Source organism: Vulpes vulpes, chromosome 1 (genome assembly GCF_048418805.1).
Source record: "Vulpes vulpes isolate BD-2025 chromosome 1, VulVul3, whole genome shotgun sequence".
Classification (NCBI taxonomy): Eukaryota; Metazoa; Chordata; class Mammalia; order Carnivora; family Canidae; genus Vulpes; species Vulpes vulpes.
This window is the reverse complement of record NC_132780.1, coordinates 62,926,979-62,953,843: the sequence shown is the minus strand read 5'-3', so window position 1 is coordinate 62,953,843 and position 26,865 is coordinate 62,926,979. Positions and strand designations below refer to the sequence as shown.

Here is a 26,865-nt window from a genome sequence, read left to right as displayed (position 1 = left end):
TTGGGGCCATTCATAAAGCAAAATAAAATAAAACCAACTGTATGCTCTTTAAAAGAGAACAAATTGAGGCAGCTTTTTCTGCCCACAGATCCCATCCCCATGATATAATAAAAGCACCTCAAAAGTAAAATAATTTAAAAATTTAAAAAGAAATCTAAAAGTTAAACATGAAGGAATGAGCAAAGATATACTAGGCAAATGCCAATAACATGAAATCAGGAGTTGTGATTTTTTTTTTTTAAAAGATTTTATTTATTTATTCATGAGAGAGAAAGCGAGGCAGAGATGTAGGAAGAGGGAGAAGCCAGGCTCCATGCAGGGAGCCCGATGAGGAACTCGATCCTGGAACCCCAGGATCATGCCCCGAGCCAAAGGTAGACGCCCAACCACTGAGCCACCCAGGCATCCTAGGAGTTGTGATTTTGATACCAGGCAAGGCAACATTCAGACCAAAAGCATAAAGACAGAGAAGTACAAATGCCAAAACCACAGCAACTATCTTTATAAAGCAGAGGCTATGAGAGATGCAAAGAGAACCCGGAAGAGACACAATAATAAGAGACTAAAACACCATTCTGAGCCTGAGACATGTCAAACAAACAAAAAGTAAATAAAGATATAGGGGACCTAACCAACATCATTTATAAGACATACTGTACATGTGTGTATATTACATTGATTATAGAAAATATAATTTCTCAAGCATACACAGGCCAGTCATGAAACTGTCCTTATATTAGGCCATAAAAAAGCAAAACAAAACAAAAACAAAAACACCTCATGAAGTTCCTAAAGTACAGACCTTTTCTGGCCACAATGCCATAAAACTAGAAATTAATAACATCAGAACACGTAAATTGAAAAAGGTTCTTCTACTTGAACATTAAAAAACTCTTCAAAGCTGGGATCCCTGGGTGGCGCAGTGGTTTGGCGCCTGCCTTTGGCCCAGGGCGCGATCCTGGAGACCCGGGATCGAATCCCACATCGGGCTCCCGGTGCTTGGAGCCTGCTTCTTCCTCCGCCTGTGTCTCTGCCTCTCTCTCTCTCTGTGACTATCATAAATAAATAAATAATTAATTAAAAAAAAAAAAAAACAAAAAACTCTTCAAAGCATCCTCTTGCGAGAAAGGGGGATATACAAACCCAAACTGCAGTATTTCTAAAAAACATATGAAAAGATGAGAATGAAAATACTACATATACTAATTATTGAAGCAGTACCAAAGAGAATATATATAATATCTTTTGCATAAGAGAATAGATGCAAACATATGCACACTCAACCCCCCTCCCCAAGTACTTTGACTTATTTTTTCCGAAAAAAGAAATATAAAAGAAACCAATGAAAACGGTATCTGTAAAGGACAGGAAAAAATAGAATGGATGAGGTAGGTATAGGAGTGTGATACCTTTGGTATATTTATTTATATAGTTTTGACTTTTGAAACATGTTTTACAAATTCAGAAAATAAAATTTTAAAAAGGTTGAAAAAAACAAACTCTAAAAGTGGACACAAGCGTAAATTTAAAACTCTATTTTCCAACTGTATATCAAGTCAATAACATGATCACACAAAGAAAACAATTCAAATTAACTTTGAAAATATACTCTGATCAAATATGACTTTAGTGGAATATACTCTAAGCACAAGAAAATCTGCAAAGAAGGCTTGAATATTACTTAGTGTTTTTTGTGTGGTTGTTGTTATGCAACAGTGTTGGTGTACTAATTCTGAAACTATTTTGCAGATTCAATGGAGTTCAGAAATACAAGGAGTTCTGTAAACTTTCATATACATATGAAATAAAGTAATTTTGGAGAGTGTATCTTCTCACTCTAACCTAAGGATTGGCTAGAAAACGTTTTTTTTAAAAAGTACATATATATTAAAAAAAGTACATATATAGTTGCACAACAATTTAAATGTATTTATTACTGCTTAACTATATGCTTAAAAATGGTTAAGATGGTAAGTTTCAAGTTATGTGAATTTTACCATATGGTAGGCATGGAGCCAGGATATTGACATCTATCAACCCTAAACTGAGATTATCCCTGGAAGAAGGATATTGTTATTTTCCTTTCACAGAGGACTAAACTGAGGCCCAGAGTTGGTAATTATGTCACATAAGACGAGAAAGTAGTAACAGAGACTAGAACTACTGGCTGTTTTTCTGACCCCAAAGCTTATCATGCTCTTTCCACCATACCCAAATGATTTTTCAAAAAGAATATTAACAATTTAGTTTTGATTTATTTTTTTAAAGATTTTATTTATTTATTTTAGAGAGAGAGCGCGAGCAGGGGAGGAGGAGGGAGAGGAAGAGGGAAAGAATCTCAAGCAGACTCTGCACGTAGTGTGAAACCGGATGTGGGGCTCGATTTCACAACCCTGAGATCATGACCTGAGCTGAAACCAGGAGTTAGACACTTAATGGATTGAGCCACCCAGGTGCACCATACTTTTGCTTTATTTTAAATGAATGGACATTCACTGCTTTTGTTATTGTTGGATATTTGTTGTTACTGAGTAGTGATAGTGGCAGTTTTAAGGACTTTTGCCAAGAATTTGCAAGAGAAGGAAATAATTCCAGAAGGGTGTTTGGTCTCTTAGATAATGACATCTGGCCTTCCCGAGTGTTGTTGTTTCAGGTCATATCCTCTGCCTGGAAAAAATGGAGCCTAATAGCTCAAGGTAGAAGAGATTCGAATCCAAGGTATATGCCTAATCTGCTTTTAAATACAATTTTAAATTTTTGAACAGTGTAAAAATGTTAAGTCTGGTTGAAACACATGTTCAAGCCAGCATATATTAGAAACATTATGTTCAGAAGCCAAAGCAGCCTCTACTAAAAGCTCATGCACATGCGGTGGCCCTGTTTCCCCTGGGAATTGGCTGTTCAGTAAGTTCAGAGACCATAGGAACCTAAGCTCTGTTAGTACAAGGTAATTAAAAAATATCTTCACTAAATTGCTCAACAAACTCTTTTAAGATGGAGAAAATTTAAAAACAAACCATTGGAAATTATTACATAATACAGTTATGCAACATTTACAAACTATGTCTTAAAATGCATGATAAAAATTAAATAGTATAAATGTCTTTGTGAATCCAGAAACAGTTATATAGGGTGTGGAACAAATCAGAATGCCACCAACATCCACACCTGGATGAATAAAAACTAGTGTAATGATAATAACTAGATGAGAACAAAGATGCTATAATTCCTGGAATATGGTAAATTACAGTTATCTGTAAATGAAATAGATATGCCAAAAAGCTTCAAAAAGTAAAAATTCTTACATAAGTGTAAAGAAGCTGAAAGGCTAAAATATCAAGTCTGATCCATACCACAGTTCAAAGAGGTATTAAAGTCTGGATAGTAGCCAAGACAAAAGAGAAAGATTTGATGAATTTTATCTTGAAAAGATAATCATACAAATATTTACCACAATAATAACCATAATGTCAATGCCTATTGTGGTACAATGGTTAAAAAAGTAAGCCTTTCAGAAAAGTTCTTAAGATCAAAGCATTCAAAGTGCTTTTCGTGCAAAACTCCTTTTTGTACGTGTATATTTGACAAATGGTTTAAAGAAGAAGTAATTTAAAGCTGATTGAGAATGAGTAGCACATGTCTTCTGGCTGTAAATTGTCTCCCTTCCCAACAGGCAAAGAAATCCAATCTGAAAATTATTCATTAAAATTATTTCCTTTAGAAGATGTCACTACAAGTTTAAAAAAGGGTTTTACTGATCATAAATGTATCATCTCCCCTGGCACTGTTGTTCCTTCCCATTTCCTTCATGTATACTTATGTGGTAGTTTACTATCCAAGTCCATCACCAGCAGTCAAAGTGTGGGCCATAAACTTATACTTATTCTATATACTGCTACCCTGAATTAGGGAAGAGATACATACAGAAAAAGTAAGAATTTAGAAATTTCAATAGCAATTTAACAAAGTGATTTCATGCCTGCTGAATCTAAAAATAAGGGGGATCCCTGGGTGGCTCAGTGGTTTGGCACCTGCCTTCGGCCCAGGGCGTGATCCTGGAAACCCGGGATTGAGTCCCACATCAGGCTCCCTGCATGGGGCCTGTTTCTCCCTCTGCCTGTGTCTCTGTCTCTGTCTCTGTCTCTCTCTCTCTCTCTGTCTCTCTTTCTCTCTCTCTGTGTCTCATGAATCTAAAAATAAAATACATGGAAAAAATAAAAATTAAAAACATATTTACATATTTTTTAAATTAAGGATTATCGTGATATAATTTACATATAGTAAAATCCAACTTTTTTAGGTGCCTCTCTGCAATCTCTTCTCCTAATGCCTTATCCTTTGCAACCATTGATCTGATTTCTCTTCTTATAATTTTGCCTTTTCTAGAATTTCATATAGGGGAATCATAAACTAAGTAGTCATTTGTGCCTGGCATCTGTCACTTTACATAGCAGTGCTTTTCAGATTCAATGCTATTGCACGTACCAATAGTTTTTATCTTTCTAGTAGTATTCTACTGTATAAATTCATCAAACTGCTTATCCATTCACCAATTGATCGATTTCTGGGTTATTTTCAATCTTGAGTGACTATGAATAAAGCTGCTATAAGCATTTATGTACAAGTCATTTTTTGTAAATGAATATCCAGGTGTTCTAGCACCATTTTTTAAAAATGACTATCCTTTTTCTATTGAATTGTCTTGGTATTGTTCTTCAAAACCAACTAACTTTATACCTGAGTCTATTTTTGGACCTATAGTCTCTTCCATTGTTTTATGTCTATCTTTACACCAATGCTACACTAGCTTGGTTACTGAAGCTTTATTGTAAATCTTGAAATAAAGTCCTCCAGATTTGTTCTTTTTCAAAATTGTTTTGGCTATGCTAGATCCTGTGGTTTTCCATATAAAATTTAAAATTAGCTTGTTGATTTATGCAAAAAGCTTGCTGGGATTTTAATTGAAATTGCATGGATTCTACATATCACTTTGAAGAAAACAGATATTTTAACAATATTGTCTTCTGGTAAGTGAAACTTGGTATATATACCCATTTACTTAGGTCTTCTTTAATTTCTTTCACCAACGTTCTGAAGTTTTCATTGTAAAAATATAGGTTTCATATTTGTGGATACTATTGTAAATGGTATGTTTTACTTCAGTTTCTAATTATTCATTGCAGCATACAGAAATAAAAATTTTTATATAACCTTGCATCCTATGATTTTTAAAAACTCATTTATTAGTTCTAATACCTTTTCATTGATTCTTTGAGATTTTGTATGGAGACAATCATGTCATATTGACAGTTTTAGCTTCTTTCTTTCCAAACTGAATGTCTTTTATTTCTTTTTCTTACATTACTAAACTGACTAGGACTTTCACTAAATACTGACTAGAAGTAGGAAGACTGGACATCCTTAACTTGCTCCCAATCTTAAATGGAAAACATTTCACTTCATCATAAGGTATGAAATGTTTCTTTTAGGTTTTCCATAGATGACATTTAAACAGGCAGATGAACTTCTCTTGCTGTTTGCAGAAAATTTTTATCATTATTGGGTATTATACCAACTTTGCATTCCTGGATGATCTCCACTTGGTTATAATGTATAGTCCTTTTAATACACTGCTGGACTTAGTTACTCAAGTATTATTAAAAATTCTCATGTCATGGGGCACCTGGCTGGCTCAGTCGTCAAGAGTCAAGAGTCAGAACGTGACTCTTGATCTCAGGGCTGTGAGTTCAAGCCCCCCATTGGGCTTGGAGCTACTTAAAAAAAAAAAAAAAAGAAAGAAAGAAATTTTCATGTCTTATTGTTCATGCAGGATATCATTCTGTAGTTTTATTTTCTTGTAATATCTTGGTCAAGTTTTGGTGTTTCCATGGAATATTTTTTTCCCGTCCCTTTAACTTATCTATGTGTTTGAAATTTTTTTTTTCAAATCTTTATTCATTTATTCATGAGAGACACAAAGAGAGAGGCGGAGACATAGACAGAGGGAGAAGCAGGCTCTGTGCACGGAGCCTGATATGGGACTCAATTCCAGGAGCTTGGAATCATGCCCTGAGCCAAAGGCAGACTCAACTACTGAGCCACCCAGGTGCCCCTATCCATTTGAATTTAAAGTCAGTTTCTCAAAGGTAGTATTTAGTTGGGTCTTGCTTTTCTATCCAATCTGACAATCACTGCCTTTTAATTGTTTATAAGATAATTAATATAATCATTGATAAGGCTGAATTTGGGTCTACCATCTTGCTAATTATATTCTATTTGTCCCATCTATTCTTTGTTCTCTTTGGTTCTCTTATTGCATCTTTTTGTGTTATTTTTTATGATTTCATTTTATCTCTACCACTGGTTTATTAGTTATGTGTCTTTTATTTTCTAGTGGTTGTTCTAGAGTTTACATCTTTAATTTCTTACAGTCTACCTTCAGTTTTTGTATCCATGAGGTCATGATAGTTGATCTACATTTTGGTATTGTTGTTAACTTTGCCCTCAATGGACCAAAGATTTCAAATTCTTTCACTGTTGAGCTGCCATTACTTTGCGCAAGTTATAACCCAGTACTGGAAGATCATTCTCAGTATTTCTACTCTACCTTTAGCTTTCAGCAGTCACTGCACACGTGCACCACAGTGGAAGTCTCTAGTCTCTTTCCATACTCCTGTACCTTCCCCAGTGATGGACTGCTTGTTACTAGGTGTTAGGTTTACTTGGGGGCCAGATTCGGCTTTTGGTCTCCTAGTGTGAGGCAGGGTCTGTGAGCCTGCTTTTGGATGGGATGGGCTAGAAAGCTGTAGGCCTTTCTACCCTTCCCACAAGAGGTCATGGTTGGAGACCTGTGGAGAAGGAGTTGCCGTTGGGTTTGGAGCTCCCAATTATTCCAAACTAAAGCTAGCCCATGATTAGACATCAAGGAATTTAAACTATTTTAGTTGTTTTTTCTTATTTGCTTCTATGGCAGCCACTTCTTCTAACGCTCTATTCAAAGGTGAACAGTTTGTGTGCCTCATTCTCCTCAGATGGGCTTCTCAAACTTTAGAATTAAGTTTCCTTGATTTCCTTATAAACTCAGCTGTTAGCTGTCTGATACGTTCAAAGAAAATTATGCTTTTGGGGGCTATTTGATTTTTCTTATTAGGATGGGAGTGATCTGCTCTTACAGTTTTCCAGACCCTGGAAATGGAAGAAGAACTTAGGCTTATGTTTTGTATGTCTTTGCTTTTTTATTTCATTTTCTAAAATAATTAATTTTTATTGTATTTTATAAAAATATTGTTTTGTGATGGATTAAAAAAGACAACAAAACTGGTCCCTCATCATAGTGTGAAAATCATGGTTCCAGTGCATAAAGTAGTTAGAGTTAGGACAAGATTGTCTAACCTATAGGTGCCATAAGTGAACTATTCAACTACAGAATATTTTTTTTGGAACTTATGACATATTTATGGATAGCAAAAAGATTCATACTAATTCACACCTAGCAGAGAGTAAGGTATTAGGAGTGGTTAATCAAATATTTTCACTCTAAAAAATTTATTCTGTAGCCCATCATATAATATTGCTATTTTTTCTCTATCTCAAATAGATTAATAGAATTTGTCCCATTTTTCCCTGATGTGAGGGTTAATTTATTTAAGAATATTTCAACACATCCCAGATTTTCTCTGGAAAAGGCACATCAAAATAAACCACAAAGTCTACCAATCAGCAAAGGTGCTAATTAAATGAAGAAATGAAAAGAGAAAGTAGCCTTGAAGATATTTAGGAAACTATACCTCTAATTTCCCCTGATAAAGATTTTAGAAGCAATAATTATTTTAAAGTATGTTCTCATAACACTTTTATTATGAACCTATTGCTATGGTGCTCTTTTTGTCTATCTTGCCCAACAAAATAGCAAACACCTCAAGAATAGTGCTATATTCGTCTTCGTACTTCTCAGTGTCTAGCACAGTGCCTGGCATACATCAGGCTCTTAATGAATATACACTGAGTCAGTGAATATTGAATGAAATGAATAGTTCTGGTAATTGTTCTACCTAGCTTTTTCTTCTTTTTCTACAGGCTCTATCCTCTTTACCTCACCTCTTTTGTCTTTCCAAGCACATATAATTAGATCTCCTGGAATCTATATACACCAGCATCTCTTTTAATACCCACTACTGTTCAAAGACTCTGCTGGCAGCCCCACCTACCTCATCAGCTGGCCTCATACCTATAATAGTAGCAGAGGGCTGAGGTAGTTCTAGCTCTGTCCTTTGTTTGGATGACCCGGCAGCCTATTTGGTGGTCAGCCTTTGTAGCCAGGTAAGTTTCTCATAACCACGTCAGGTACTGGGTGAATGGATTTCTATCTGACATCCCTATTTTTCCTCCTCAGTGGTCATATGTTGCAAGTGACTCACATACCTCAATGCCTAAACATCTTTGAGTCAAAAACAGGCACTTCATTTTAGCTAATATAGTTTATGGTTTAGTTTTCCACATCCCGTGATCAACCTTCTATTAGGGTAGATAAGGAGAATGCCACTGAAAGCAGAAATTATGTTATTTCTTTTTGAATCTTTAAAAATTCCTAACATACTAATAATATGCCCATAGCAGATATACATTATAATGAGAGAATAAGTTGGATCTTGCATGAAAGCTCTTCATAAGTTTCCTTCACGAATTAAGTCAACTTACATTTATACTTTAGTTTTTCCTTTCACTGCCCCACAATTCACTTTTACTTCCTCATACACCTCTGTGGGGATGCTAATGTGTGTCTTGGTGAGTGCACCTGATAACCCCTGATAAGACCAAATATACCTTGCAGTGCAATAAGGTTCACATTTTTCCATAATCACATATTAACTAATCTCATTATTCCCATAGACTTTAAAGAAAAGAAACTCTTACCCAGCCTTAGCAACACTTATAGTTTGTTGCTCCATTGCCTCATGGATACTGGTTCTGTCATGTTCTTTGAGGCTGTTAAACTCATCGATACAGCAAAGGCCCGCATCTGCAAGTACTAATGCCCCAGCCTCCAAATTCCATTCTCCTGAGTCTTTCACAGCAGTTACCGTCAGACCTAAGAAAACAAGCAAGCTATATTAACTTTTATTTTCAAAACCATGTCTTATACCTATGAGCGGACAGTACCTACATTTTAAACAAAAAAGAGTCAATTGCCTTTATTTGTAATCTGTCAAGAATGAATTACATCAGACAAAGAATGGGTGGTTCCCAAGGAGAGGAGGAATGGGAGGATGGGCAAAATAAGTGAAAGGAATTAAGAGGGACAAACTTATAAATGAGTCACAGGGATGTAAAGTATAGTATAGAGGATATAGTCAATAATATTGCAATAACTTTAAACGGTAACAGATGGTAAGTAGATTGATCATGGTGAGGATTTCATAATGTATATAACTGAAAAATCACTGTATTGTATACCTGAAATGAATATAATATTGTATGTCAACTATACTTCAATTAAAAAAAATGGATGGCATCAGGACAACTATTTCTGGTTTCCAGGCACTGGAAAGCCTCAGAAGATCCTATGTTCTGAAAATATAAGATGCGTTATTGAGTATTTTATAGCAACCAAAAATCCCCAAATTTTCTTTCCTTGGTAGGTACCCTCACTGAATAGAAGGAGCAAACAGATCTTCTGAAAAGAGGTTCTGTATCATATGCTGTTTAAAAAGGCCTATAAGGGGGCAGCCCCGGTGGCGCAGTGGTTTGGCACCACCTGCAGCCCAGGGCGTGATCCTGGAGACCCTGGATCGAGTCCCACGTCGGGCTCTCTGTATGATGCCTGCTTCTCCCTCTGCCTGTGTCTCTGCCCCTCTCTGTCTCTATGAATAAATAAATAAAATCTTTAAAAAAAATAAAAAGGCCTATAAGTCCAAAGACAGAAAACAGTAGATATTAGAGTCCAATGATGAAAATGAAGAGTTTGTTCCCAGTCACAGTGTGAGAAAGAAGATTCCTTTAATTATGTTTTTTTCTGGATTTGATTCATCCTTTATACCACAGTGGTCAAAAGCAAAGGCTTTGGGGGCACCTGGCTGGTTGGCTCCACTGGTTAAGCATCTGAGTCTTGGTTTCAGCCCAGTTTATGAATTTGGGCATCATGAGATGGAGCCCCACAGTGGACTCCACGCTCAGTGTGGAGTCTGCTTGAGATTCTCTCCCTCTCCCTCTATCCCTCCCCCCACTTGTGAGTGCATGTAAGCACTCTCTCTCTCTCTAAAATAAATGAATGAATGAATTTTTTTTTTTTTTTTAAAGCAAAGGCTTTTGAGTCACACAGACTTGGATCTGAATCTTGGATCTGTCATTCTGGTTGTCCTACTGTAGGCAAGTTTCCTAATATGTCCTGGCCTCTATTTATTCATTTATGAAACAGGATAACAATGGAATGTATCTTATAGAGTCTTGGATATTCAAATAGAATATAATAAAACTCTTTAACAGGTGTATGACATATAATGAGTACTTATTTTACAATACCATTGATAAGCCAGACTGACCAAGAAAAAAAAAAAAAAAGAGGAAAAACAACTTACAAATATTAGGAATGAAGGGGGATATCCCTATAAACCCTACCAACACTTAACTGGTAGTAAGGAAATATGATGAACAACTCTATGCACTAAGTTTGGTAACTTAGATGAAATGGTCAGATTTTTTGAAATATATAAACTGTGAATGTTTATCTATAGATAGCTTGCATACTCCTATACCTCTTTTGAAAATTGGCTATATAGTTAAAAATCCTGCAACACATAAATCTACAGACTGAGATGACTTCATGGTGAATTCTACCAAACATTCATGAAAGAGATAATACCAATTTTACAAAATTTTCAAAAATACAGAAAAACAAGGAACACCTCCCAACTCATTTACTATAGCCAGCACTATTAAGATACCAAAACCAGATAAAGGTATATTAAAAGAAAACTACAGACTAGTATCTCTCATAAACATAGACACAAAAATCCTCAAAAAATACAAGCAAATCAAATACTTAAAATAACAGATTATAAACAAGTGGGATTTATTTTGGGATTACAAGGTTAATTTGACATTCAAAAATTAACCGAAATAATACACCAAATCAATAAACTAAGGAAGAAAAAGCAAATGACCACCTCAATATATTCAGAAAAACACTTGATAAAACTCAACAATTATTCATGATTAAAAAAAAAAACCTCTCAAAAAGCAAAGAATAGAGGGAACTTCTTCAGTCTTATAAAGGGTATTTACAAAAATCGTACAACTAACATAGTTAATTGTAAAAGACTGAATGCTTACCACCACACCCACCCTCATTCCCAAGATCAAAACAAGGCAAGATGTGCTCTCATCATTCTTATTCAAAATCTTTGTGGAGGTTCTAGCCAGTAAAATAAAGGAAAAGAAATTAACAACCATCAGATCAAAAGGAAAAAACAAAACTTTATATTTTCAGACAATATGATTACGTATGAAATTCCAAAAAATGTACAACAAAGCTACTAGAACTAAGTGAGCATAGCAAGGTTGCAGGATATATGTCAATATATAAAAATCTGTCATATTTCTATGTACTAGAAAAAAAATTTTAAACTCCAATTAAAAGTAATACAATTTATAATAGCACCTGAAAATATGAAATACCTGGGTATAAATCTTTAAAAATGTGCAAGATCTAGGCCTTGAGTTGAAGCCCCAGGTTGGGTGCAGAGATTACTAAAAAAAATAATTTTAAAAATAAAAAATATGCAAGATCTATATGCAAAACTACAAAACAATGATGAAAGAAATCAAAGACAACTAATTAAATCAAGAGATATTCCATGTTCATGAAATTGAGAAACTCAGTACTTTAAAGATGCTTCCTCAAATTGCTCTATTAATTGTCCCTAAAGATTCAATGCAATTCCGAGCAAAAAAAATTTTTTTTAAAGATTTATTTATTTGAGAGAGAGAACACAGTAGGGACGGGGTAGAGTACAGAGGGAGACAGGGTCTTCAGCAGAGTGTGCACTGGGCATGGAGCCTGATAAGAGCTTAATCTCAGCACCCTGAGATCACGACCCAATAGGAAACCAAAAGTCAGACTGTGCCACTCAGGCGCCCCCTCAAAAAAATTCTAATGGGATTTTTCTTTTTACAAAAACAGAGTGATTCTACAATTTATATGGAGAAGCAAAGGAAACTGAAGAATCAAACCAAAAAACAAAGTAGAAGGTCATGATTTAGTTTCCACATTTACTACAAAGCTACAGTAACCAATTCAGTGTGGTACTAGAAAAAGGAGAGACAGAGAGAACAATGGAATAGAGTCCAAATACAGGCCCACACATATCTGGTCAAGTTATTTTTGATAAAAATGCAAAAGTTATCCAATGAAGAAAAGATAATCTGTTCTACAAATGTGTTGGAATAATTGGATAGCCTTATGCAAAAAGAAAAAAAAATCAACCTTGATCCATACCTCAAATGTGATACAAAAATTAACTGAATGAAAGAAAAGATCTAAATGAAAAATGTAAAACTTATAGACGAAAACTCATAAAAGAAAATACAAGAGAAAATCTATGTAAGTTCTTCTGTTTTCCAGTCCAGCATTTAAGGAGCTCAGAGGTTGCCACAAGTTGCCATTTGTTTAATAATAAGTAAAAACCTGAACAAACTGGAAAATCAATAATTCTTCTAAGATGCATTAGAGAAATGAGGTCATGAGGCAAACCAATGTCCTCAAAATTAGAAAGATAGAATCACAACTTACCAGAGCTGATACCTCCATGGGAACCAGTAATGGTATAAGAAAACCTGAGCTGTAATTGATGAATTGCTGGAGGCTCAGTGTGGATAACTCTCAGAATTACAATCTCCATTCATGGGGGACCCTCACACTTTTGTGAGTTTTACCTCCAAGAGCCCTCCCAGGTTAAGTATCACCTTAAGTATCAGCAATTTTTCTCTGAAACTGTAAGCAGAGAGATGGAAAGTCTACGAAAAAAAATTTATTTTTTTAAATTCTAGAGGTCAAAAACACTGTAAAATAAAGGAAGAATGCCTTTGATGGGCTCATTAGTGGACTGGACACGGCTGATTAAAGAATCTCTGAGTGTAAAGATAGTATAAGCTTCAATGGAAACTTCCAAAACTAAAAAGCAAACAGGAGAAAAAATGGAAAATAACAGAGCACAATACCCAAGAACGTGAGACAACTACAAAAGGTGTAATATAAATGTAATGGGAAACCAGAATGAGAAGAAAGAGAGAAAGGAAAAGAAGCAACATCTGAAGCAATAATGACTAAGAATTAGTCATGAATTGATTAATTAATGTCAGACAACAAACCATGGATCCAGAAAACTCAAGATAACACTAGACAGGAAAAATGTTTTTTAAAAAACTACATGTAAGCCTGTCATATTCAGATGTCAGAAAATCAAACATAAAGAAAAAATCTTGAAAGAAATCAGAGGAAAAATTCAACTTACCTGTAGTGGAGCAAAGTATGCAGGTAACAAGAGTAGAATTAAATATTCAAAGTATTGAGAGAAAAAAAACCACTAGTCTAGAATTCTGTATCCTTTGTGAAATTACCTGCAAAGTGAAAAAAAAAATAGACTTTCTCCACAAAAAAAAATTCTCGAGGTAATTTGTTGCCAGGAGACCTGTCTTGCAAGAAATGTTAAAAGAAATTCTTAGGGAGAAGAAAGTGATATAGGTCAGAAACCCAGATCTACACAAAGAGACCAGTTGGTCTGAGCATGTAACTCTTGGTCTTGAGGTTGTGAGTTTGAGCCCCACATGGGCTGTAGAGATTACTTACATAAATAAATAAACTTTAAAGAAAGAAAAAAAGAAACTCAGATCTACATAAGGGAGGAACAAAGGAAGACTAGGTAAAACAACTTCTATTTTTCTTATTTTTAATTAATCTAACAGATAGTAGTGTGTTAAAAATAACAGCAACAATGTATTCAAATATGTATGCTTATATATGTTTATGTTCAAGTAAAATGAATGAGAGCAAGAATATAAAGGATGAGAGGGAGGAATTAGAAATATATTGCTGGTTGTAAGGTACTGTGCTACCTATGAAGTGGTACAGTGTTATTTGAAAGTGGACTTGGGTTAATTGTAAATATATATTGCATACTCTAGAGTTACCAATTACAGGACTAAAAAAAGAAGTATAATTGATACACTAAGAAAGGAGAAAAAAATGGAAGCATATAAAATGCTCAATTAAAACCATAAAAGGCAGAAAAACAGTGGAAGATAAAAACAGGAACAAACAACAAGGGCAACAAATAGAAAATGCTAACAAATATGGCAAGTATTAATCCAGCTATATCAATATTCACTTCAAACATCTATAGTCTAAATTACCAGTTGAAAGATTATCACCGTCGATGAAAAAAGACCCAACTGGGATCCCTGGGTGGCGCAGCGGTTTGGCGCCTGCCTTTGGCCCAGGGCCCGATCCTGGAGACCTGGGATCGAATCCCACATTGGGCTCTCGGTGCATGGAGCCTGCTTCTCCCTCTGCCTGTGTCTCTGCCTCTCTCTCTCTCTCTGTGACTATCATAAATAAATAAAAAATTTAAAAAAAGATTTAAAAAAAAAAAGAAAAAAAGAAAAAAGACCCAACTATATATTATCTATAAGAAACTCACTTTTATTTTTATTCCTTTTTTGAAACCCACATTAAATATAAGGACATACAGATTAAAAGTAAAAAGACAGAGACAGATATATCATGCAAACACTAATCCAAAAAAATATGGGAGTAGCTATATTAATTTCAGAGAGAACAGATATTAGGGCAAGAAAAATTATCTGGGAGACAGAGAAGCATTACATAATGAAAAAAGGGGGTCAAAACTGCAAGATGATATAACAATCCTTAATATTTATGGGCCGAAGAATATAAGAGGTAAGAACTAGTGGAACTCAAAACAGGAGTAGATTATAGTTGGAGACTTCACCACCCCTGTATCAGAAATGGACATATCCAGCAGGTAGATAATCAGAAAGGCCGTAACTGAACTCAAAAGTACCATCAATCAACTGAATATAACAGGCATCTATAAACAACTTTATCCAACAACAGCAGAATGTATTTTTTTCCTCCAGCACCCATGGAATATTCACAAAGATAGATGATAAAACACACCTTAGCAATTTATAAAAGAAATCATAAATCTTCTCTCAGACCATAATGTAATTAAATTAGAAAGCAATAACAGGAAGACAACTAGAAAATCCCAAATTATGTGGAGATTAAACACCACACTTCTAAATAACATATGGCTCAAGAAAGAAATCTCAAGAGAAATTTAAAAATGTTTTAACTAAGTCACAATAAAAACATAAGTTATCAAAATGTGTGGGATACAGGGAAAGCAGTGCTTAGAGAGTGCTTAGAGAGAAACTAAGTGCATATATTAGAAGAGAAGAAAGATCTAAAATCAATAATCCAAACTTCCACTTTAGGAGACTACAAAAAGAAGAGCAGATAAAATCCAAACCAAGCAGAAAAAAAGGTAATAGTAAAAATTTCAGCAGAAATCAATGAAATTGAAAACAGGAAATCAGGGGTAGCCCTGGTGGCACAGCGGTTTAGCGCAGCCTGCAGCCCGGGGTGTGATCCTGGAGACTGGGGATTGAATCCCACATCGGGCTTCCTGCATGGAGCCTGCTTCTCCCTCTGCCTGTGTCTCTGCCTCTCTCTCGCTCTCCCTGAATGAATAAATAAATCTTAAAAAAAAAAAAAAAAAAAAAAAAAGGAAACAGGAAATCAATAGAGAAAATCATTGAAACCAAAGGGTATTCTTGACAAGATCAATAAAATTGTTAAGCTAAGAAAAAAAAAAGAGAGAGAAAAGACACCAATTACTAATATCAGAAATGAAAGAGGGGGGCATCACTACTGATCCTATGGACATTAAGCAGATAATGAAGAATTATTACAAACAACTTTATGCCCACAAGTTTGATAACCTAGATGAAATAGACCAATTCCTTGAAAGACATGCTGCTAACTCACAGGAGAGGAAACAATCTGAATAGGATCATATCCCATAAAGAACTTGATCAATAATTAATAACTTTCTAAAACAGAAAGTACCAGGCCCAGATGACTTCACTGGTGAATTCTACTAAACATTTAAGGAAGAAATGATACTCATCCTCTACAGTTTCTTGCAGAAGACAGAAATAGAGGTAATACTTCCTAATTCATTCTATGATAGCAGCATTATCTCCATACCAAAATCCAACAAAGACATTACAAGAAAACTACAACTTATGTTTCTCATGAACATATATAAAGATCCTCAGTAAACTATTAGCAAACTTCTGCTTGCTTCAGCAGCACATATACTAAAATATTAGCAAATTAAATCTAACAATGTATAAAAAAAATTATACACCATGACTCAGTGGGATTTATCCGAAGTGTGTAAGGCTGGTTCAACAAGCAAAAATCAACTGATGTTATCTATCAAACTGACAGACTAAAGAAAAAAAAAATCACAGAGCAGACTCAGAAGCCCATTAACAGAACAGATAATGAATTGTTACATATTCATACTCTGGAATAAGACAGCAATAAAAACTGAAGTACAGCTAAATAAAATACAGATAAAATATTACAAACATAATATTGAGCAAAAGAATATTCTCTACAATTTCATTACTGTAAAGCAAAAATATCAGGCAAAAACAAAATAGTGCAAATAGACCTGACCTATAAGAAATACTAGGGGAATCTTTCAGGGTGAAATGAAAGAACACTAAGACAGTAATTCAAGTACACATAAAGAAATGAAAAACACCAGTACAGTTAACCACATAGGTAAATATTAAAGATGGTATCAATGTAATTTTTTGGTAACTCTTTTCTTCTGATTCAAGTAAAAACTACAGAAAGCAAAAATCATAAAACTGTGCTGACCAGCTTAAAATGTATAAAGATGAAATTTGTATGACAATAATAACACAAAAGAAGGTGGAGGGAACAGAATTACATGGAACAAAATTTTTATATACTATTAAAATTAAATTAGTAGTAATCTGAACTACTTAGGTTTTAGATTAAGATGTTATAAGAACCACCAAGATAATCACTAAGAAAATAACTCAAAAAATACAGTACAAGAAACAAAAGGGTATTAAAATGATACACTAGAAATTAAACACAAAAGAAGGCAGTAACGGAGAATATTGCAACAAAGACATAAGCTGTATAGAAAACAGAGTGGAAAATAAGCATTCATAAATCCTATCAGTAAGTACATTAAATGTAAATAAACACTTTAATAAAAAGCAGTTTGTAGAATGAATACAAAGACTTGATCCAACTATGTATTGTCTAAAGGGACACACTTTAGACAGTAACCAAAAGGGGATTACAGTGGCTATGCTAATATCAGAGAAATATTTTAATACAATTTAAAAAATACATTAATGTGAGAATAACATTCACAAGTGAAGATATAATCACACTGGCTTTTGCACTAGTTAGATAACATCTACGGCAGAAGTCAGCAAACTATAATCTGTGGGGCAAAATCTGGCCCAACCACTTGTTTTTGTAAAAATAGTTATTTTGGAACACAGTCATGGTCATCATTTACTTACTGTCAATGGCTACTTTCACACTACATAGCAGAGGTAAGTAGTTGTGACAAACACTGTATGACCCTCAAAAATCTAAAATATTTATAGCTGGCCTTTTACAGAGAAAAAAATGGTTGCTGACTCTTAATCTAGAGTATTAATGTTTACTTTGGGGACATCAAATTTTAAAAGAAATACTAATAAAAAGAGAAGGGTAAACATAATAAAGAACAAGGAAATAATGTCATTTAAAGACTAGTTTACGGCACAGGGTACGATTAGCCTGAAAGAAAGATTTAATTTTTACGTATTTACGTATTTAGAGAATAATTTTTACGTATTTAGAAAACTAGCTTTTAGAAGAGAAATTAGACTAATTGGGAGTAGCTTCAAAAGAAATAGAATAAAGGATAAAAAGCACATGATCATCTCAACAGAGACAGCAAGAGCATTTGACAAAATTCAATATTTCTTCATGAAAAAACAACAAACTAGGAAGAGGAGGGAACTTTCTCAACCTGATAAAGGGCATCTATAGAAAACCCACAACTAAACATCATTCTTAATGGTGTAATATTGAATGTTTTCCTGCTAAGATCAGAAACAAGATAGGGATAGTCACTTTTGCTATTTTTTTTTTTTAAGATCTATTTATTTATCTGAGAGAGATAGAGCACACACGTGAGGAGGAGGTAGGGGCACAGGGAAGAAAGCATACTCTCCACTGAGTACCAAGCCCCACACTAGTTGGATCCCAGTCCCCAACCTGGAGACCAGAACCTGAACCTAAGCCAAAGCCAGGAATTCAACCAACTGAGCCACCCAGGTACCCCACTCTCACTATTTCTATTAAACACTATACTGGAAGTTCTGGAAAGGGCAATTAGGCCAAAAATGAAATAATAGGCATCCATGGGGGAGGCAAAGAAGTAAAACTATCTCGATTTGCAGATAATATATAATCTTGCATGCAAAAAATCCTAAGGAATCCACTAAAAATGTATTATAAGTAATAAATGAGTTCAGCAAGGTTGAAAGGCTACAAAATCAATTTTTAAAAATCAATTGTATGCCTACACACTTTTTAAAAAAGATTTTATTTATTTATTTAAGAGAGAGTGGGCACAAAAGAGCATGAACAGGAGAAGGGGCAGAGGGAAAAGCAGACTTCCCCACTGAGCAGGGAACCTAATGTAGGCCTGGATTCCAGGACCCTGAGATCATGACCTGAGCCAAAAGCAGACGCTTAACTGACTGAGCCACCCCTATACTTTCAATGAAGAATACAAAAATGTAATTAAGAAAATAATTCCATTTACAATAGCATTAAAAAGAATAATATACTTGGGCACCTGGATGGTTCAGTGGTTGAGCGTCTGCCTTTGGCTTGAGTCGGGATCCTGGGATCGAGTCCCACATCAGGTTTCCCACAGGTAGCCTGCTTCTCCATCTGCCTATGTCTCTGCCTCTCTCTCTCTGTCTCTCTCATTGAATAAATAAAATAATAAAAAAAAGAATAAAATACTTAGGAATAAATTTAACAAAAAAAAGTATACCCTATACCCTAAAAACTATAAAACACTGTTGAAAGAAATTATGGATGACTTAAATAAACTAAAAGATATTCCATGCTTAATGACTGGAAGACTTAATATTGTTAAAGACAACAATATTCCTCAAAGAGTACTACAGAGTCAATGCAATCCCTATCAAAATCTCAATTATCTTCCTTGCACAAATTGACAAAGTGATCCTAAAATTCATATGGAAATTCAATGCATCCCAAATAGCCAACATAATCTTGAAAAAGAACAACTACAAAGCTACAATAATCAAGAAAATATGGTAATGGCATAAATATATAGACCAACAGAACAGAACTGTCCAGAAATAAACCCATACATTTATGGTCAATTCATTCTTGGGGGAAAGAATAGTTTTTTCAAATGATACTGCTGGAAATTGGAGATCCACTTGCAAAAATACGAATTTGGACCCCTACTTCACATCATATACAAAAAAATAATTTAAACTGGATCAAAGATTTAAATATAAGGTACTAAAAGTATAAAACTCTTAGAGGAAAACCATCCAGCAATTCTACTCTGGGTAATTATCTGAAGAAAACGAAAACATGAACTAGAAAAAGATACGTGCACTCCCATTGTTGGCTGCAGCATTATTACAAAGATCAAGACATAAAAACTACCTAAGTGTCCATTGATGGATGAATAAAGAAATTGTTGTATATATACAGTGGAATATTATTCAGCCATAAAAAAGAATGAAATCTTGCCATTCACAACATGGATAAACCTTGAGGGCATTACGTTAAGTGAAATCAATCAGACAGAGAAAGACACTGCATGATCTCTCATACATGTGGAATCTAAAAAAGCTCATAGACATAGAGAATCAGGCTCACAGACACAAAAGATAGATTGGTAGCTGCCAATCTATTGGTGGGGAGGGAGAAATGGGTGAATTGTCTTTTTTCTCTTTTTTGGTTTAAGTACATTGAATAATTTGTAATAAAAAACTTCTAAAAATGAAACTACTAAAATTCTTGAAGAAAACAAAAATACATGTATAAAATGCTTAGAAAAAGAAAAAAAACAGGTGTAAATCTTCATGACCCTTGATTATAATGGCAGTTTTTTTGAGAAATGACACCAAAAGAACAAGGAAAAAAAGCAAAACAGATAAATTGGACTTTATCTAAATTAAAAGCTTTTGGGCAGCAAGCCACCACCAAAATTAAGAAAAAAGAAAAAAAGGAGAGAAACCTCACAGAATGGAAGAAAATTTTTCTGAACCTGAAAGTCTCTGATAAGAAACTTGTATTTAGAATCTACAAGGAACTTTACAACTCAATAAGACAAAAACCCAATTTTTTAAAAGATCAAAGGATCTGAATAGACATTTCTCCACAGAAGATATACAAAAAGTCAATAAGCAAACGAAAAATGTTCAACATCTCTAGCCATCAGGTAAACGTAAGTCAAAACCACAATGAGGGGCAGCCTGGGTGGCTCAGCGATTTAGCGTGGCTGTCAGCTCAGGGCCTGATCCTGGAGACCTGGGATCGAGTCCCACTTCGGGCTCCCTGCATGGAGCCTGCTTCTCCTTCTGCCTGTGTCTGTGCCTCTCATTCTGTGTGTATGTGTGTGTGTGTGTGTGTGTGTGTGTGTGTCTCATGAATAAATAAATAAAAATCTTAAAAAAAAAAACAAAATCCACAATGGGATCCCACTTCACATACAATTCATGGCTATAATCAGAAAGACAGGGGCAGCCTGGGTGGCTCAGCGGTTTGGCACCTGCCTTCGGCCCAGGGCGCGAACCTGGAGACCAGGCTCGAGTCCCGCATCTTTCCTGCATGGAGCCTCCTTCTCCCTCTGCTTGTGTCTCTGCCCCCGCCCCTCTGTCTCTCATGTATGAATAAATAAAATTGTAAAAAAAAAAAAAAAAGGACATAATAATAAGCCTTAGTGAGGACATGGAGAAATTAGAATGCTCAAATACTGTTGGTGGGAATGTAAAATGGTACAGCCACTATGGGAAAGAGCCTGGTAGCTCCTCAAAAGGAATTACCATATGACCCAGCAATTCCACTCTTAATTAAGCATATAACCAAAAGAAAGGAAATGCAGGTCCTATGCAAAAACTTGTACACAAATGTTAATAGCAGCATAGCTGTTACTAAAAAAAAAAAAAAAAAATTACTGTGTAATCATACTGGTTCCGAATTGGATTCTTTATATGCTAGATTCAAGGCTTTGGCAGGCACAGATTCTATCAACCTAAAATCTATCAGTATTTACCTGTTAGCTCCTTTGTGAAACCATTCCCCTTCCTATCCTTTCTAGTTTTTGGCCTTTTCCACATGCCCCTGCATACAAGCTCTCCAATCTCACGAAGCCTCCTTTCCTAGCTTCTGTCAAGCGAGGCTCCATCTAATGCTGATTGTCTCTATAGTAACCAACTAGAAATGCTGCTATGCTTAGCAGTGGCTTTGTGCAAGTAGTGCTCTAGCCTAGAGAGGTTTTAAAGATTTGAGTCCTTTTTCTATTTATCACCCATTTCTCCTGATACTGGAGAAAGAGAGCATTTGATGATGAATGAGAGAGGTAGAGGGCTAAAGAGAAAAAGACTGAATGTAAAACATGAAGGAAGCTGGATGAGTGGAGACTGAGACCAAGAGGAAAATGAATTTAGAAGGAGCTTTGTTTCATACAGGAGTAAGAACACATGGTAAGAAACTAGATACGAAAAGCAGAAAATAATTATTAAGCATTTCCATTCATATTCTTCTGGTCAGAACCGATATAATGATATTAACATCAACAAACTGTCAACAGCAAACATAATTACAGTGCTTTAGAAAACTAACTGACGTATGTCACTGATAGCTCTACACAGGGTGTTTTACAGTAGAGTCCCATTACGGACAGGAATCAGAGAAGTGACACCAAAAGAACAAGGAAAAAAAGCAGAACAGTTTTATAGTTTATATCTTCAACAAACTCATAACCTAATGATGGATAGCAGTGACCACCAAACAGTGAAACTGTTATCAATGAAGTGGAACACAGAATGGGGAGAAAGAGTCATACTTTATGTAACAAATATGGAAACCTCTTTAAAAAATATAGGGAGGCATTTTAGGATGTGTAGCTCCATCCTCCCCCAGACATCCCTTCTGCAACAGGAGGCTTGACCTCTGTAGTGCCTCAAGGGGGAGACTCCCACAGCTCTGCCTGGGCTGAGCCTCCCTTCTTACTCCCCATATATACTACGCTAACCTCATTCATGGAGCTGGGTTCCTCAAGAGTTCATTAATCAAGATATTACTACCGTGTCTGCCAGCCTGTGGGTTCTTCAGGAAATGATACCAATTGCTTTTTCTACACATAAAAGCCACTTTAAATATCTGACAGAGGAGAGCAGAGAGGCACTAGGTCAGCAATAACAAGAACAGGGTTTCTGAGCACCAGTGTCTGATTCATTTGTTATGTAGGAATGGTAATACCTTACCCTCCCACCATACCAGGATGTTTTGAGGCCTAAAAGCAGGTTATTTAAAAGTTCTTTGCAAAGGATAAAGCATCATACTATATATAAATATACACATGCTCCATATATATGCACCATATATATACACACACATACTACACACATGTGCGCACACATACACACATAGCTTTTATTGTGATACCCTATTTTGCCTCCCACAGAACTTTAACAATAACTGGTTAAGGTTGCGTCTAATACTTTCTATTGTGTACCATACTCACTTGGTTACAGTTATCTATTTTTTTTTAAGATTTTGTATTTATTCATGAGAGACAGAGAGAGAGAGAGAGAGAGAGAGTGAGTCAGAGACACAAGCAGAGGGAGAAGCAGGCTCCATGTGGGGAGCCTCATGTGGGAATTGATCCCGGGGCTCCAGGATCAGGCCCTGGCTGAAGGCGGCGCTAAACCGCTGAGCCATCTGGGCTGCCCTGGTTACAGTTATCTTTCCAATAAATTCTATGTATGTTTTATCTTTGAATAATCCATAGAGCCTAGCACAATTTCACATAATAAATGCTCTCTCAATATAATGAGTTATTATTTAGTTATTACTAAATCATTTAGGATTTATTCCTTTTAGAAACGTAAACTCCAGCAAACCTCAACATTCTACATTTATATAGAAAATCTTATTTAAAACTGTCATTAAATGTTGACATCCTATAACTAATAAGTGGAAGCCCTTTAAACTAACTAAAGATCATACTACAACAAGCCTTACATGAGAATTTTTTTAAAAGATGGGAACAATAATGCAAGTGTCTCTTTAAAGAGAATTAAACGCAGGGCTAATATAATCACCCCAGGTGGAAACCCAGGATTTGAACAAAAGCAAGAGGTTAGCACTTCCATTCCTATGATAACTTCTGCAGTAGACAGGAGCTGAGACTTGATTTAAATCTTAGTTATAATACACTTTAATTCAATATATTTTAATTTAATTCAATTTAATTCTAGTTCATTTTAATTCACTCTTTCATCTTGTTTTTTGTGTGACCTCAATTTAATTTCAAGCTTAAGATTCTTAGAAGCCCTCTGCAGAGAAGCTTTGGAGCAAGGAAGCAAGCTGCATCTTGTCCCTTCAGATTTTAAGATGTACGCCCAACACCAGTAGGTACTTTCTCTGAATAGCTACAGCAGCACACCACTCCACACCCCGCCATAATCTATTGGCGTGGTTAAATGACCACCCCATTTCACACCACAGAAAGCACTTGATAACAGCCCAATAACTGGATTAAATAAACCTGGATTGCCAAATAAGCCTAATTATGAGGGAAAATACTTATAGCTGTATTTGTTTGCCAGGGCCACCATCATAACAAAATACCAGCCCAGGGAGCTTAAGCAATGTAAATATATTTTCTCACAGTTCTGGAGGCTAGAAATACAAGATTAAGGTATCAGCAGGGTTGGTTTCTTTTAAAGCCTCTCTTTGGCTTGCAAATAGCTTCCTGCTTGCTGTGTCCTCACATGGTCTTTTCTCTGTGTATGTTACCCTTGGTGTCTCTTTTTACGTCCAAATTCCCTCCTTGAGCAGGGACATCAGTTGACTGGATTAGGGCCCCACTTTAAGGAACTCATTTCAACTTAACCACCTCTTTAAAGGCCCTATCATCAATACAGTCACATTCTGAGGTACTGAAGACTTAGGGTGTCACCACACGAACAGGGTGAGGGGACAAAATTCAGCCTATAACAACAGCTAACTAGGTTCATTTATCTCTGTTTGAGGCACTAGTTTAGGCTTTGTTCATCTTAGAACCCAAATGATCTCTTTCAGCCATCCCTCCCCCATGTAATCTGTACAGAGAGAAGCAATTTTGGAGATTATATTCTATGTAGCCCTCCAAGCATCACATGGATCTCCCCTTGGGTATTTAATAAGACACTCACGATGCCCCCATCTGCTACAACACGGTTAGCTCTTTGAGTGTCACCAAAAAGTTGTCCAGTGAGAGATCTCCTAGATAGTAATGCTAGTAACCAGAGTAATGCTTTTACAAATTTTTTCCCAGTATGAGACACCAGCTCATCTGAAATATGCCATGGCACATCCTGAATCCCTTTGACTTATCTTGTAAAATATTGTCAAAGGTGAAGAAAGAAACTATTGGAGAAAGTGCTCAAAGGCTCTTTAAGATTTCTGAGGAGCAATAATAAGAGTTAGGAAGGCAGCATGAGAGGCCCAGAGTCAATACTTGTGGCTTCTAGTGGACTACTGAGGAGGGTCATTTTCCCCTTAATTACTATTGTATATGACATGTTAAACAAAAGGTTTTTAAAAAAATAAGCCAGGGGATCCCTGGGTGGCTCAGCAGTTTAGCGCCTGTCTTCGGCCCAGGGCGCGATCCTGGAGTCTCAGGATCGAGTCCTGTGTCGGACTCCCGGCATGGAGCCTCTTTCTCCCTCCTCCTGTGTCCCTCCTCTGCCTCTCTATGTCTATCATAAATAAATAAATAAATAAATAAGTCTATTTATCTATCTTTAAAAAAAAAGCCAAACTAGTGGTATTCAGATAGATTTTTTTCAGTTCTTGACGTTTCAAGTTTTATGGAAGATGTGCCTTATTATGTCATACCTATGCTCAGACTGCAAAATACACTTTATTTTACACCAAGCTTCTAAAGTCATTTTTATAAAGCAAGTGAATTAGAATCTCTTCAGAGTGCCTGCAATATCAGAAATTGCGTACACCGTCCTCAAGGCTCTCTCACGTTTTAAACTTCAAATGGCCATATATTACCTTATACATCTAGTGTATCTCAACAGCATACACAACAATTAACACGTTATCTTGGCTAGTGTTTGGACCAGCACTATTAGGAGTGAACTGACAATACAGCTTATCAGTAACAGTAATCTGAATCTATCACCACACTAAGACTCATAGTCTAAGGTACACAAACAACTGGGCTTGAGGAAGCCTTCTCTGGTAGGTCCTATTTTACTGTTTAATCCATTGCCAATAAAATGAGAACCCCTGCTCTAAGTAGTTTCCCTAAATATGGGGAGGCCTGGTATTACCTTTGCCACATTAACTTTCAAAAGACCATCAGATAAAGAAGCCAGGTCAACAGCAACCTACCTAAGTATGAACAATGTCCAAAGCTTGACGACTCGAAATCCTGGGCACTATTCTAAGCAACAACTCTTTCAGCCCCGATAACACCTAAGAAATAATATTCTCTCTGAATTTAATTAGCCAAGGTCAGTGGTTTCATTCAAAACAGTGAAAGACAAAAAAAAAAAAAAGATGGTTTATGAATAGCAGATAATCAAGCAAATCTTTATACCACTCCTTACTAAACAGAAATTGTTCAACAACCCCACAAATGTGTTAAAAACGTCTCCCTTTCCCCACAATGGTAGTCAAACAGCATAAATGATTCGACATGAAAGCCGATGAATCAAGCAAAGACTCCTGGAAACTTGTCTGTGGTGCCACAAATTTTCATTTACTAACGGTTTAGGTCATAAATTTTTTGAGAGTCACATGTCCCGGTATGCCGCTGTGTTCTGTACTCTTCCTTTCCCTTTCTTATCATATTTTTTGCCCTTTGGTTTCCTGACACTTCCATTTTCTCTTTTTATGTTCCTGTTATGCTCACCAAACGGCAGAAACGTGGGGTGCAACCGATCACATCTCTAGCAAGCTTTTTCTTATGCTAGGGCTTTCCAGAAGAGAACGGGAGACCCAGGGCAGCCCAGATATTACCTATTCAGGTTTTCCAAGCGAAGTGCGCGTGGAAAAGCCTCCCTTCGCCCTTCATTTTGCGTCTATTTGACTAACGGCGCGGTAGCGCCCAGACGCAGGTATTGACCAAGAACTACACTTTCAAAATGGCTTTGCTCCTTTCGAGCTGGCACGGGGTCTATAAAATACAATTTATTTCCACTGCAACCAACCCTTCCGTCCACCCGAAATGTTACTCCGTACGGAGGCAGCTGAACCTAACCCGGTGTAGACAACAACCGAATCACAGCTGCTAAATTCAGTAGAGGGACGGCACAGCCGTTGGACTAATGTAAAAAGAGCGTTACGGGGGGCGGGTGGTGAAGAAAAAGGAGAAAAAAAAAAAAAAACAGAAAACCCCAACCAGAAACCACACGGAGCCTACACCCAGGGGCGGGCGCCGCCCCAGCCGC

The 26,865-nt window shown here is 36.0% G+C and overlaps 1 protein-coding gene across 3 annotated transcripts in view; it reads right to left on the bottom strand.

Moving 5' to 3' along the window:
• The window catches only part of MCM9 (minichromosome maintenance 9 homologous recombination repair factor), a 95,409-nt gene that overhangs the window by 27,598 nt on the left and 40,946 nt on the right, over window positions 1-26,865 (bottom strand). For all 3 annotated transcript variants that reach the window (XR_012002869.1, XM_072765329.1, XM_072765323.1), the window contains exon 8: window positions 8,914-9,088. Coding sequence is in view for 2 of the 3 variants with exons in the window: in XM_072765329.1 (XP_072621430.1) it covers window positions 8,914-9,088 (175 nt within the window). In the remaining variant the exon portion in view is untranslated. The remainder of the gene's footprint in view (window positions 1-8,913; window positions 9,089-26,865) is intronic.